The sequence below is a fragment of the Brachypodium distachyon genome, chromosome 3 (genome assembly GCF_000005505.3).
Source record: "Brachypodium distachyon strain Bd21 chromosome 3, Brachypodium_distachyon_v3.0, whole genome shotgun sequence".
NCBI lineage: Eukaryota > Viridiplantae > Streptophyta > Magnoliopsida > Poales > Poaceae > Brachypodium > Brachypodium distachyon.
The window spans coordinates 9734197-9748645 of NC_016133.3; the positions used below are offsets into that span (position 1 = coordinate 9734197).

Consider the following 14449-nt stretch of genomic DNA (forward strand, 5'->3'; position numbering starts at 1 on the left):
GGCCATGTCAATGAATAGGGATTGGCAATGCTCCTTGTATACGCACGTATACCTTCCAATACTTTCTGCAAGAACCAAATATTTCCTTTTCTTTCTGAGTGAGCTTACCAAAACCATCCCAGATCAGTTATTGTGCATTTATCTAGAGGAATCGTGCTGCTGATCCAAGTTACCTTGATGTGAACCAGCAGAAATTTATTAAAATCAACATAAGCAGACCCTATCTGATTCAAAATTATTATCAAGTTTCCTATCCATTTTCAGGATTGAGCACTAAAACCATCATGATTTGAGTTAGAATTGTTTCTGATCTGGGATGGTTGAAGAAGATGAAGACTGGGAATATAGCAGGCAAAGGACGCGACTGTGAATCCACCAGCCATGACTTCAGTTATATGTACTAGGTGTTGGTTCCAATTTTGTTGCACTTTAGATAATTTAATTTTGCCTTGTCATGATAATTTGTAGAATTACTTTTTGGTGAGATTTGTTAAACTAGCCCATCTGCAACTTTGGCCAAGCCTTATTGGCAGAATTCACGCAGCGGCTTTTAAATGTATTTTAATCGTCTCGACGTCTCCACCTTCTGCGCTAGTACTTGGTCAAATAGCTTGTTTTGCTCATTGTCAGCACTACCGCCCCCGGAAGGTGTATGCTTAAACTATCTTTGTAAAAAGCGTAGCCTAAACTGAGTCTGCTCGTAGTTTAGTACTGTACTCCAAAAGCACAAATCGAGCGGTTCTCGAGGCAACTGCAGCCCGATTTCCGCTTAAAAGACGACCACGTGAAGTGAGAATCCTGCCTTTGCTGCCCCTTTTAAATCGGCTTCTGTTTGTTCCGCGTTGTCCGTGGATTATCTCGTGCCGTGTGACCACATCGAATGTTTATCACTGAATATTTGCGTTGGCTGCCTCTGGTGATCATACAGGCGTCAAGCCATGAATGGAGAGCACGCAAAAACAAGTTTGCAGCGCAGCCCCTGTATGGCTATGTGATCTATGACTACAAAGTTGCTTACATAATTTTAAAAACTGGAACCGGAGACCTCACCAGTCTATTGAGCGCGCTGGACTGTGCCCGCTACCAAACCGGAAAAAAAACAAAAAAAAAGGGCTGGTTTTTATAAAACCAACAAACTGGCTGATTTTCGTGTGAAAATACAGTGGTAACTTTGGAAAGGTGTGACATACTGCCTATGACTTAATAAGATTGATAGAATACGCATATCAACAAGGTATGTTTTCTTTTCCGGGAGCCCATCTGAAATGAACCTCAAAGTTAAGCGTGCTTGTATGAAAGTGAGCTCAAAGTGTGCTGAAAAGACATGTGTTGATCTGTGGTGCCGGTCTGTCAGGAGTGACGCTGAGCATTACAAAAGGGAAGATGTTAATGCTATCTCTAGGTTTTCCGGTCCATCTTGATTCACTATGTGAAATTGTTATGTGAATTATTATCCATATCGCCAAGAATGAATTTTGCAATATTCATTTGTATTTGATTATTGCATAATTTATGAACAAGAAGTATTATATTATCTATACCTATCTAAAAAATACGGACCGTTCCCTTCACCGTCGTCTATCAAACTTCCCAAAAAATTTGTGGGCCCCCAAGATTGCATGTACATTAGGCTAGTAAGCCGGCTGGCTTATTACCTGCACCGAATTGGACTGGAACTCCGTGAGGGAATCCATCGCCAGCGGGATCGGTCGGGCAACAACTCCGAATCTGACCAGAAATAGATCGCTTTGCCGAAACACTACGGGAGTCAGAAGATGAGACCCAATTGGGCACCCATCGGGCAAGTAATCGAAGCCACGGCCGTCCCCTCTGTCCGTCAGGCGCGGCCACGGCCGGTCCCCTCTTTCGTTTCCCAGCCACGGCCGTCTCCTCCTAGGGCTAAATTACACGAGGAGACGACGAATTGTTAGAAGAATCTGATGAGACAGACTGCGAGAGAGAATGATGGCGGCGCCTAGGGCATATAAAGTAGAGAGAACGAGAGATGATGGCCGAGTGTAGAATGGGGGATGGGAGAAGGCACCTCAATGCCTTTCTTCTGTGAGCCTGACTGAGCGAGAGAGATGCCCAAACATGCCAAGTTGATGGGTCATCGAGTCATGTGCTATTGGGCCAATTTTGCACTTGGTCTTTATTTTATTTTACAACAGAATTCATTCGTTAATCCTTATTGCATCAAAGAGTCCATATTTCGCTAAAAAAAATCAAAGAGTCCACATATTATATGATAAAAATAATATTTATTTAATTAAAATATTAACTGGGCGACCCATCGGGTATCCATGGGTACCCTATCCATGACTAATCGGGCGAGCCATCGGTATACCCATGGGCTTTTTTAAAGGGATATTTGGTGATCCTTAGAGAAGAGCAAATAGAGGTTTTGATGCATGTTTGAATGTATCATTTTATTTTGTTATTCCGTAGTAACGCGTGGGCATTTCAGCTAGTAATCTTAAAAAACTGGACAGTGAATTGCTATACCAGCAGTTTGGCCGGTAAAAACTTGAACCGAGAACCTCACCGGTCCAACCGACGGTTTGTTACTGTTTAAAACTATGATTACTTCCCATTTACGTGTAGTACGAATTACTAGCACTTCATATGGTGAACTAAACTGGCAAGGGCAAGCACTCTCGCATTGGCGGTGTGCCTGGCTACAAGAGAGAAAAAAAAAAGGGAATTCCTCGGTATGGTAGACACCTAGCACGTACTGTAAAGCCGGCTGAAACCGGAATAAACATTAGTTAAACTTTTACAAGAGAGTGAAATCTTTTCTCAACGAAAATTTAAAAAAATTACCGGTCTAGTCATAAGATCTCAAATAAACACCGAGGTCTTTAATCATGTAGGGTTTGTTCATAAAATATTTACTCTTATAATATAAAACATCCAAACTGTGACGGCAGTCCGTTACCTCCTCGTACTATAAAAATGTTCCCCCTCTTCTAATGCAAATAGTAATTATATTGCAAAAGACTAGAATGGTACCGATGTTTGTCGCCCAAAGTTGGATAAAATTATTAGCATATAACACTAATATATAATAGTACTTCTTTAGTCTAAGTTATCTATAACTAGTAGTTTAATTTGTTTTATCCGAAGGAATGCACTGGTCTTTAGCTAGTGTGTTTAGGTGATTAAATGGTGTGGATACGATAATTGTGTCTTGGAGTTGTTGAGTTGTTGCACAGGAGACATGTAGTCTGTAGTTGATCATTACCTTGATTTGGCTGATTGGATTGATATTGTTGGAGTTAATTAGTACGTGAAAAAGGCCTAGAGAACAACTTGTATACCCCAAACCACAGGGTAGCATATGAAAGGTTGACATATGTATACCAAATTCTAGTATCTGTCTTCTTCTTTTTTATGTATTTCGGGAAAACGGTATTCATAACGAGATTGTATACCCCAAACCAACGGGTAGCATATGAAAGGTTGAGATATGTATAGCCAAATTCTTGTATCTGTCTTTTTTTTTATGTATTTCAGGAAAACGGTATTCATACGAGATTTTACATGAATATAATAGACATCTATATATATATCTTTTGCAGGGATTTCTCGAAACCTTAGAATATGACTGATTTTTGATTTTGAAAAGAGTAAAATACATCGCTAATCTATAAAGTTGAAGTGAATGCACAATTTAGTCCACAAAGTCAGAACTCGCACACATAAAGCTCTAAACTGATATTAGTGTAACACTTAGGTCAAAAAACAATTTGGCATGATTAATTCGTGGTCTAAATTGTGCATTTGTTCCGATTTTATGGACTAGTGGTGTATTTCACTGGAAAGAGTATAAAAACCAAGAGTAATCGATATATTTAAATTTAGTCAAAATTAAGACATCCTTTGTTGGACGGAGGGACATCAAGCAAAATAAGAACGTCAACTGAAAGTCGTCAGTATAGAAAAAGTATATTTTGACCATAAAGGGAAAGAGAGCTTATCTTCGTGACTTCGTCCCTAAAACGATCTTCAGGAAATAGAAGCTCTTTTTCATCGGTTGCTAAACTATTCTTTGTTAAAATTGGCCCTAGCGATATAGGCCCAGTTCATCTATAAGATTGCGAAAATATGTAGATAGTCGCTATTTTTTTGTTTAGGTAGGCCCCGCTCGATAGATTGTATTCCTCGGAGGTCAAGGACGAAAGAGGCAGTTTCCCTCTATTAAAATGGCCATCATTATTATTTCAGACAAACAATTCGATTTCATTTATTCGTTTCTCATGGGCCGGTCCTTTCTGGAGTAAGGTGAGACGCATGGGCATTGGGCAACCACAGCGAGTGAGATGTAACGTACGGCGGCGACGGAAGAGCAGATTTACAGCCGGGTGGCCGGGGTTGCGGACAAGGTGCGTGATGTCACGTGGCGCGATCCACGGGAAGATTGAGCCAAGAAACACCGGCCTAGCAGCCGCGTGCCGTCTGCTCTGGCCGCGCACATTTGGCGGCACCGATCCCGCCCACCGAACTCGGCCCATGGTGCGAGTGCCAGCCAGCGGGGGGGTGTCTCGTCAAAGCCGCGTCGTCTCGTCCCCTTCCGCTTCCGTTTCCGTTTCGTTTCGTCCCCGCCACGCCGTCCGACGCCATCAGCCGCTCTCGCCCTCGCTCGCTGTCAAGCAATTCCTCTCGTTTTCTTTTCTTTTTTCTTTTTTCTTTTTCTTTTGGGTGCGAGACAAGGACGCACACGCAGCGAGGCGGAGCGGAGCGGTGGCATTTTCCTCGGCACCGAACGCCACGGCTCACGTCTGCGATATCCGACTCGCCTCCGTTCGCGACATGATCACATGATCACGCCATCGTGTCTAGCTCTAGCATCATCGCGGACGAAGTTTGGTACGCATAAAAGGAAAGAAATTAGAGCCCCGTATTACGCCATCCTTCTTTGTTCAGTTATACCAATAACTTCTTTCTTTCTGATTCCACGCAACATTTCCCGGCTCACATCACATGCTTCTTACTACATTTCTTTTTTGCAGCAGGAGTTTGCGACACACAGAAAGAAGGAGAGGGAGAACGGGTGGATCGAGCCAACTACTTGTACTTTGCATCATCTGTACAAAACTACTAGTGAGAACTCCGGTAGTCACTGAACTCGGCCTTTGTGACAACCAACCAAAGAAACCGAAGAAACGAACAACCATGATCCCGAGATATATCAATCACGCGCGACTAGTTAATTACTTGAGCGGCAGCAAGATGCCGCTGGTATATACCACTACTCCTGTATTGCTGAGGTGTAATCTGCCTCATTTGATCAGTTGCTCTGTCCACGGCCATGGGGCAGCAGCTTGAGAGCCTCCATGAAGGTGATCTTGAGCCTGCCCAAATGCGGCCTCACGTTCTGCTTGTCCAAATAGACCGTCTTGAGCTTGTCCCACCCTTGCTTGTGAATGGAGGCGGGGTCCCTGAGCACGGGGTCGTCCTTGGCGTACTGCTCGCTGAGCGTGGTCTCGTCGAGCTGGATCATGTACTCGAGGTAATGTATCCGCATGTCGGGCGAAGGCTCCTTGAAGGTGCCACGCGCGAGCCACTCGAGCCCGCCGTAGGGCACGATCTGGACGAGCACGGCGCCGGCGGGGAGGAAGAGCATGTTGGTGAGCCCTGCGCCGTGGACGCCCACCATGACGTCCGCCGAGTTCACCAGCCTCGCGAACTTGCCCACGTCCGTGCTCACGTCGGGCTCCCCGACACGCACGTCGAAGCCCAGGCTCATGGCCATGTCCGCCATGGCGCGCTCGTTGAGGAACGCGCGCGTGTGCTTCCGGGAGATGATGAGCAGCCTGGGCCGGCGCCGGATGTCCCACCGGTCGCCGCTGGGCTCCGCCGCGGCCCGCTCCAGCCCGAAGGCCTGCCGGAGCATGGCACGGAAGTCCACCATGGAGTAACCCGGGGACGGCGTCTTGGACGCGTCCACGCCGAGTTCCTTGTGGAACGTCGGCCCGACCACGGCCTTGTCGTAGCAGCGGACCTCGTCGTCGGCGTCGATGTCGAGCACCTCGTAGTTGCTCAGCTGCTGGAAGATCTGCAGGTAGCGGCTGGTCCACCAGGACTTGTAGCTGCTGACGAGGAACTGCACCTCGCCGTGGAAGCGGCGGGACGTGATGAAGGCCGGGATGAGCACGTCCGTGTAGTCGTGGAACAGGTTGCCCGTGAAGCCCCCCGTGGAGAGCACGAACGCCGTCAACCCGGACCCGCTGCTGTTCACCGTGCAATGCGGGGAGGATGATGAAAGGGGGCGGAGCGTCCATTCCTTGACGTGGGACTGCGCGAACGCGTCGTGCTTCCGGCAGTAGGGCTTCACCTTCCATTCTTTTTCCAGGGGCCGGATGTGGACCGTCTGGGTGCGGCCTTGCACGCGGACGTCGCCGGACGCCTCGCACGTGTCTGACCGGCGGCTCGTCTCGTAGCAGACCGGCTTGGGAAGCTGGTCGTGGTTGGCGACGGCGGCGGCGGTGCTCACGCTGGCGCTGCTGCCGGAGGTGGAGGTGTCGGTGGCTTTGGGTTGAATTTCCTCTTCCTCCTCCTCTGCTGCTGCAATTTGCAGAGTCAGATCCGGTCTCCACAAAATGCATTTTCTAGAGTACTAGTAGAATAAATTTAGAGCTGATTAAGATTGCAGAGACAACAAAAAGGGGAAAGAATTGCATCAGCCATGAGGATTGATTGTTACACGGCCAGCCGTAACTGATTTCCATAGAATTGCCGGATCATGAGGCTCCCTAATCTGGCAGCCTTTCTTTGCTAAAGAAATTCCCAGGACCAACAGATAAAGAAATTCATCACAGGAAGCAAAGAGCATACCGGTTGACGCTGCTGTAGCATCATCGACGGTCTCCTCGATCTTCGCGCTTCCCTTCCTCAACCCCTGCTGCTCCTCTGCTTTCATGGCCTCCCCTGTCTTGCCTGAACAAAAAGAACAGGTCAAAATCACCGCAACCATGGCCGGCCGCCGGCCAAAAGCAGAGTGAAATTAGCACCGAAATCAAGCAAGCGTACCGATGGGGGAGAACCTTGCCCTGAGGAGGGAGAGCAGGAGGAGGGATCCCAGCATGAAGGCTATCAGTGCCGCATTCCCCAGCCTCCTCCCATCCCCTCTCGACAGGTTCCTGTTAGAAGACTTCATGGCCGCCTTCTTCCTCCTCCTCCCCTGACTTTTTCTTTCTTGCCCTCCGCCGGACTAGCAATAATCTTTTTGTGCGAGGATGGTTTCTCGAGGGAGCCTTTATGCCTCCAGGCAAGGCACGGCAACGGCGGCAGCACTTGGTTTTGTCGTTGAACAGGGCAAAGGGTGCCTGCTGCTGCCGTGCCGCTCGTTGAAATGGTAATGTGGTTGACCTGACCTGGTGTCGTGACAAACACACGATGACACAATCCGCAGAAGAGGAAGCGAACTACTCCTGCGGTTAAAAGGGTTTTTCCGCTTGGCAGCGCATTAAAAGCTAGCATGAGAGAGCGAGCTCGGAGCTTTGCCTCCGTGTCCCTTCCTCCTCGCGACTTCGACAGTGCTGGCGGCGTTGCTGTCGTCCTTCGGCGTGCCCTACTTTACTCGCTTCAAGGCAGATATAGCACGCTGTTTTTTTTTTTGAACGGGTGAGATATAGCACGCTGTTATTAGTACTAGCAAAACCCAAAGCGAGATTCTCTTCTTTACGCCGCGGTGTATCCATGTCTCCTGCCCGTTCGGTTAGTTTAGGTTTTCTTTTTCTACTAACACTCACTTCTATCTCGATAGGTGCGAGCAGACGTGCAAGGCTGACCTGAACTTACCTGTAGTTTCCTTTTTCTGTTGTACGGGAAGTCTCATAGGTTTTAGAAGTTGCATCCCCACCAATTTAGGAATGTGCAATCGGTTCTTTTGGTTCGATTTGTATGGTTTTTTTTTGTTTTTTAAAATATATATAGTTAGGTTTCGGTAATAACAACAATTACGGTATAGTTTCAATATAACCGAAATAATTTACGGTTTGGCTATTGAGAGGTTGCCCTTTTCTAATTGGGGCCAGCGTAAGTTGGGACCAAATTTGTCGTTTCATTAGTTTCTTGGTCTACCTGAATTTTCGGTTTTAAACCGAAATAAACGAATGATAAATGGTTACCTATTTTACTAACTGTAACCGTAAACGGAAAAAAAAATCGGTTTCAGCTTATGTTTTTCGGTTTCGGTTCGGTTATGTGCACCCAGATCGGCGACGAAGCTATGCTCATCAACTACGACTTACATGAACAAAGTGTCAGAGTTTGGTGCTAGTCAAGCCAAGGCCCAAGCCCATCTGTCAAAGAACTTTAGAAAAATCTCAAAAGCCCATTGGTTAGTGGCATGAGAGGAGTTGAATAGTCCCAAACTTACTAGTGGAGTGAGTGAGAGGTTCTTGAAAATATGTCTAAACACAATTATGCAATGATCATATTTCTATGTATTCATGAGTTAATGATATTTTCCTAATCGTTGTAGCGGGAATTTTAATTACATGTATGATTAAAACTGAGTAACAAAGAAAGATTATCAAAAATTATAAATCGAGCATATATAAAATTGTACGATAGATTCTTTGCATTACAAAAAGCAAAAAGATGAAGCAATATATAAAAATTGACACTACATATTTATTGGTCCACTTTATAAATCCATGACCTGAATGAATCTTGGAAAACACAAAGGAATAATAACCCTACTGTCCAACTAAATAACAAAATATATATAATGATTTACACGACTAGGTCGGGCTCCACATGGCAACTGAACGTATCGATGTGTTCTCTCTCGCTAGTGTGGAATATCCTTCTCTAATAATGGCGACGTACACACTCTAGTCCATCGGCACCCGCTAATTCTAGTGCTTTTCATCAACGACAACATGTATAAATACCATATCGTGACAAGGCTATATTATTTCATCCCTCGAGACATTAGTCTCAGAATTTTATCTACTTTATTTCCATTTATTTGGAGTAAATACCGGTGTGGAAACTTTCTGTTTTAGGATTTATGAAATGCCTTTTCTAGGTACCAAGTAAATATGGAAAACCTTGAAACATTCATAAAAGAGATTGGAAAGTTCCAAAAACTATGAAACCAATTATGTTGGACTTGTAATTGAGGACATGGACAAGTATTACTGGAGTTGATGTGTTTTCCTAATGTTAGTATCTATGTCCTTTAAGTGATTTACAAATCCATATGAACTTCCGGTACCGTTGTGGGGCATTGATACATTACCCTTAGACACAAACGTGTTAATTAATTCACATCTTTATCAATTTATTTGTTGTTTCGGCAAGTCAAGAAAATATATCTGTTCCTAGCAGAGAGAAAAAGAAACGTTTCTTCCATTGCAACACAGGGTTACATAACTAGTCTTTTCTTTCTTTCTTTCTCGAGTACTAATCCACTAGTGTGCCTAATTTTGACCAATAGTCTGTCGGGACCTAAACGAACGAGGAAGTTAGGGGCAACATTGAAGTCTACTCAATAAATGTAAAATTGCATTCTTCTCGCAAGCCAAGCAAAACTGCGAAAAATGTTACACTCAAGGTGTGTAATGGATAACCAAGTCGTTTGTTGTTGTGGCAAGTGCACGTGGGGGAGAGGTGGCACCGCACCGACCGTCTCCAGATCGGCGTAGAGCCAGTCGACGAAGAAAACCACAAAATGTTGGCGGCGTATGGCTAGAGTTGGGTTTTTGCGCACATCCATCCATCCATCTAATAGAAGGAGGGAAAACCCAATTAATCAAGCAAAGTGTTCCAATAGGAATCGCATCCGACTCTCCGTGGAAGGAGCCAGCACAGGCACCGCACAGCGTGGGAACGGAAAAGGAAAGCTGACGAAAAGAGCCGGCCGTCCCCTCTTTCGCCCTTCCCCACAGTCCCTCCCTGCTCGAATGCTTCCAGCTCCTCTTCTTCTACTAGTTCTACACTTCTACTTCTCCCCCCACTCCCGTCTCGATTCCCGATCCATAAGCCATAGCCCATCCCCCTCTCCCCGCTGGGTACCACTGCTCCAGTGGCTAGGCGCGAGCTTGGTTGCTGCTGGGTGAGAGATGAAGGCCGTGGAGCGCGCCAAGCTGGTCCGGAGCCTCCGGCAGGAGTCGCGGCGGCTGCGCCTCCTCGTGCTCGTCATCGGCTTCTTCCTCGTCACCCTCACCTTCGTCGTCGTCTCCAAGCCCGACGCCCTCCTCTTCAACTGTACGCAGGCGACTCCACTGCTGCTGCCCCCCTTAATTTCCTTCTTTCTCTTGGATTCCTCGAATCTTTGCTAACCCAAGAGTGCCGCTCGATTCGATCCTTGCGTGCGCAGTGAACGGCCGCCTCTCGGTCGACCAGGCGCCGCGCTCGCTCCTGATCCGCCAGAGGGTCGACGCCGCCACCGACCCACAGAGATCCGCCGGCCAGGATCCCAAGGTGCTGGACGACGACGCCGACCAAGGTGAACGAACACCTTCCTTTCTGCTCGCTCATTAGTCATTACTACCACCTTCCGGCTGCAAATCTCGGGGCTTTATCCTCTATTAGTGTACTTGCTTATCTTGGAATTCCTCGATTAGGATGTTATTCGATGTCATGTCGTACTGATGACCGACCCCCTCTCTCCCCTCTTTGTGACAGGGACCAGTGTGGACGAGAAGAGGGAGCTCACTGGTGAGCCCGAGCAAGGCGAAAAGGAGCAGCAGGAGGCCACTGCATCCGAGTTAGTAGGTGAGCTGTCGCCGTCCGATCCCTCAATAATTTCTTTGTCTAGCACCGTCTTTCACGAGATTGTTCCTACTCCAATTCCATCCGCGGTGTCTTGACTTGAGATTGGAACAGATTTGGGTTCATTCGACTCATGCTCTCCTTGCTTTATCTCTTAACCTCAACCTGTACTGGTATTGTAGGTGGTGGAGGTCGTGAGGCGAACAAGGGCCAGGAGGGGCACCAAAAATATCACAAAGTGACACTCCCAACGGTTTCTAACTATACCATCCATGACGCTGAGGACAGCCACAATGTCAAGGAAGAAGGTACCACAAGCTGATGCTTGTCATGTTTGTTGGTCTAGCCATTCGTAATTTGATATATAGCCGCTTTGGTATGTATTAACTGGTGGGTGTGGTGCTAATGTTGACTTCAGATAGCAAAACAGAAGAGGTACAAACCAAGCTTGAAGCACCCGTGGACAATAGTGATGGCAGATCTCGACAACCAGGTTCGTATGTTAACATATATGCCATGAGACCAATGTATAAGCTGAATCTGCTGGTTTTGGTCCTAATTCAGAGAATCGATGTTTCTGTTACTTCAGTTTCAATGACACACTCCATCTTGCAGCTTGGGATAATGTGGAGTGGGAGAGGAAACCGCTGTGTGATTTCTCAAACTTCAGAGCTAATGTGTGTGAGATGCGAGGCAATATTAAGATTCACCCGAATGCAAGTTCCGTCATGTACATGGAACCTGCCGGTTCAAAGAGAGACGAGCAATGGAAAATCAAGCCCTACCCTCGTAAAGGTGATGAACTCTGCCTCAGCCATATTACAGAGCTGACTGTGAAATCAAGCAAAGTGGCACCTGAGTGTACCAAGTACCACAATGTGCCTGCTGTGGTCTTTGCTCTGACAGGATACACTGGAAATCTGTTCCATGACTTCACTGATGTGCTTGTCCCCCTTTTCACGACTGCAAGCGAGTTCAATGGTGAGGTTCAGTTCCTAATCACAGACATGGCTATTTGGTGGACAAGGAAGTACCATGTGGTGTTTGAGAAGCTATCCAAGTACCCCTTGATTGATTTCAACAAGGATGATCAAGTGCATTGCTTCAACCATGCCATTGTTGGCCTTCATGCTTACATGGAGTTTACAATTGACTCGTCAAAGGCTCCCCATAATTATTCTATGGTGGATTTTAACAGATTCATGCGCCAGACCTATTCATTGCCTAGGGATGCAGTCTCAGCACTTGGTGAAATCCCCAAAACCAAACCGAGACTGCTTATTATCTCAAGGCAGAGGACAAGAATGTTCCTTAATCTCCAGGAGGTCGTCGCAATGGCTGAGGAGTTGGGTTTCGAGGTTGTGGTTGAAGAAGCCAATGTGAGCTCTGACCTTTCCCATTTCTCCAAGGCAGTTAACTCCGTCGATGTGATGATGGGTGTCCATGGTGCTGGGCTTACAAACTGTGTGTTCTTGCCACATAATGCCACGTTAATTCAGATCGTGCCATGGGGTGGCCTAGAAGGTGTATGCCGAATTGATTTCGGCGACCCATCGGAGCAAATGGGACTACGGTACAAGCAGTACAGCATCAGCGTGCACGAGAGCAGTCTCACCGACCAATACCCCCTGGATCATGAGATTTTCAAGAACCCGCTCGCATTCCACAAGGGATTTGAATTCATCAGGCAGACCTTCATGGATAAGCAGAATGTCAGGCTTGATTGCAACCGGTTCAGGCCGATACTGTTGGAGACCCTTGATCAACTAAACCAATAAAGGCCGCTCATTTGTCATTGAGGCGTTGTATGAGATGGTTTTTACAGATTTTTTTTTTGTTTCACAATTCTTCTCTTCTCTAGTAAATTTGTTGGTCATCTTCTGATTACATGAGCATTCTATAAAGTTATCTGTCTAAAATGTAGGTCATCACATGGATTGAAACTCGGATGTCCATGATTTGTCACTTAGACCATATTTCTTGACTGGAAATAGAAAAATAATACTTTTTTTTGGTAAATTGTTTTACCCTGTTGTTGATCCATGGATATTAAACATCAGTGAATGAATCGACATTTACATTAGTGATGGAAGCAGAATGTTCCAGGCATAACAGCAAGGACATCAACTGTAAGCACCAAAAGGATTGAAGTGGAGAGCACCATTTTTGTGCGGTGTGATTCATTCGGACTTTGTTTCCACGTTGAGCTGGTGCCCAAGAAGAAAGCCTAAAGTTATTGAGATACTTAGGTGTCAAGTGTCAAAAGTTTAGCTGAGCAGGTTCTTTTTTTGCAAACTACTAGTTGACCAACCTTTTGATACTGCACACAAGAAGCCTTGTTTTGGTGCTCGGTTGTAACCCGAATAAGAAACTCGATAAAAGGAAAGAGCGCAGAAAACTGGTCCAGGTGAAGATTTAACATTTAACGCTGATTTATTTAATTTCATGTGCACAACTAAAGTTGTTCATTTTTAGTACTAATAAGATACCGACCCACAGTCAATCTTGTGATTCTGTAATACAGTGACTAAATTGAATTTCCAATCAATTTCAGTGACCTTCATGCGTAGTAACGCGATCTACGCTACTACTATAAGCATACGGGTGAGCATCGGCGGTGGGAGCAATCCATGCCGCTTGCGGCACGCCAAAACTCAATGGCATCCCAAAAAAGAGCTCTTAGATCCAGTGATAATGGCTTGCCACATGCGAAGGTGCTGCTCTCCTTTCCTTCCTTCCTGCCCTTGTCTTGCAGGGAAGGGCATATATTGATTGTGCTGAAAGCTGGTTCCTGATGCCGGAAAGCCTTATCATCTCCGCCATCTGTAGCATGTGTTTATTGGCGGTAATTCCCTGCCATTGACAAAGCGTATGTATGATTATTATTTGCAAACGGTGCATGGATCACAGGATCAGATCAACCCAGCCAAATGGTAACAGTAGTAGATTGGAAGGCAAGCACATGTGGAGCACATGAAGGGCGTGCGTCCCATGTTTGGCGCCAGCTCACGCCTGGGCCTGGCCAACTTACACCGACAGTCCACGCTCGGTTGCTCATCGCTCACAAGGAAGGGCTTTGTGTCGGTTGCCTCAAGAAAATATACGGAGTACGAGCTGTTTAGGCAGGGAAGCAGTAACGACTTGTCGGATTTTGTTTTCTTATTAAGTTGTTTCAGATGTCCAGCCGCGTGTGATGCTCCGTGACTCCCGGTCTCTGTTAACGTGGAAGCCCGCGTGATTTGCGGTCGCTGTTTTTGCTAGTGTCAGCAAATGTCTCATCTTATTCTACTGGGTTTTGTTCATAGCGTTACGCTCCCCTCGTCAGTCCATGTAAACCTCGCTGTCAGAACGCTCTCACATCGAGCGTTACCGTCGTCCAGTCAGCCACCTTTGACCATTGATCTCTCAAATGGATCTAAAATTCTTGACGGTCAACAAATCGAGCTCTGCTCAAATGGATCTAAAATTGTTGTTGACGAGCGCATCTCTGGTTCCTTTGTCATCTTTGCATAATGATGAACTTGTTGTTCAAGATAAACCCAATGATCTAGATATTAGACCAATTACACGAGCACGTGCCAAGTTATTAAAACAACAAGTAACTCACTCCTAACTGCACCTAATGTTTATATTGATGAGAATTTTATATTGGCTAATTCTTTATATCTTTGTGTAATCAGATTTGAGGCTGAGACAACCGTGGAGCATGGAGGAGAGGAGG

The 14449-nt window shown here is 46.1% G+C and overlaps 2 protein-coding genes across 3 annotated transcripts; one reads left to right on the top strand and one right to left on the bottom strand.

Annotated features, from left to right (window-relative positions):
* Positions 1 to 4965: 4965 nt before the first annotated feature.
* Positions 4966 to 7419, bottom strand: LOC100838010. Of its 2 annotated transcripts, none has more exons than XM_010235880.3 (3): positions 7033 to 7419; positions 6838 to 6939; positions 4966 to 6564 (listed from the first exon to the last, which is right to left on the bottom strand). In XM_010235880.3, exons 1-3 carry the CDS (start codon positions 7157 to 7159, stop codon positions 5291 to 5293), a joined length of 1503 nt encoding a protein of 500 aa, XP_010234182.1. In that variant the 5' UTR covers positions 7160 to 7419; the 3' UTR covers positions 4966 to 5290. The 2 variants fall into 2 exon arrangements, with proteins under 2 accessions (XP_010234182.1, XP_010234181.1); XM_010235879.3 differs by having other exon boundaries at positions 4966 to 6567; positions 7033 to 7418.
* A 2338-nt stretch (positions 7420 to 9757) lies between these two features.
* LOC100845100 lies at positions 9758 to 12747 on the top strand. Its single transcript, XM_003573114.4, has 6 exons — positions 9758 to 10221; positions 10334 to 10462; positions 10642 to 10731; positions 10911 to 11036; positions 11147 to 11221; positions 11344 to 12747. The coding sequence occupies exons 1-6, from the start codon at positions 10077 to 10079 to the stop codon at positions 12504 to 12506; spliced, it is 1728 nt and encodes a 575-aa protein (XP_003573162.1). The 5' UTR covers positions 9758 to 10076; the 3' UTR covers positions 12507 to 12747.
* Positions 12748 to 14449: the final 1702 nt, after the last annotated feature.

What these genes read in the sequence shown, in the direction of transcription:
- LOC100838010 (XM_010235879.3), bottom strand. Translation starts at nt 7,159, where the DNA reads ATGAAGTCTTCTAACAGGAACCTGTCGAGAGGGGATGGGAGGAGGCTG. An exon ending in GGCAAGGTTCTCCCCCATCG is followed by an intron (nt 6,940 to 7,032) that starts GTACGCTTGCTT and finishes CTTTTTGTTCAG; the next exon opens with GCAAGACAGGGGAGGCCATG. An exon ending in TGCTACAGCAGCGTCAACCG is followed by an intron (nt 6,568 to 6,837) that starts GTATGCTCTTTG and finishes TGCAAATTGCAG; the next exon opens with CAGCAGAGGAGGAGGAAGAG.
- LOC100845100 (XM_003573114.4), top strand. Translation starts at nt 10,077, where the DNA reads ATGAAGGCCGTGGAGCGCGCCAAGCTGGTCCGGAGCCTCCGGCAGGAG. An exon ending in CACTGCATCCGAGTTAGTAG is followed by an intron (nt 10,732 to 10,910) that starts GTGAGCTGTCGC and finishes CTGGTATTGTAG; the next exon opens with GTGGTGGAGGTCGTGAGGCG. An exon ending in CCACAATGTCAAGGAAGAAG is followed by an intron (nt 11,037 to 11,146) that starts GTACCACAAGCT and finishes TGTTGACTTCAG; the next exon opens with ATAGCAAAACAGAAGAGGTA.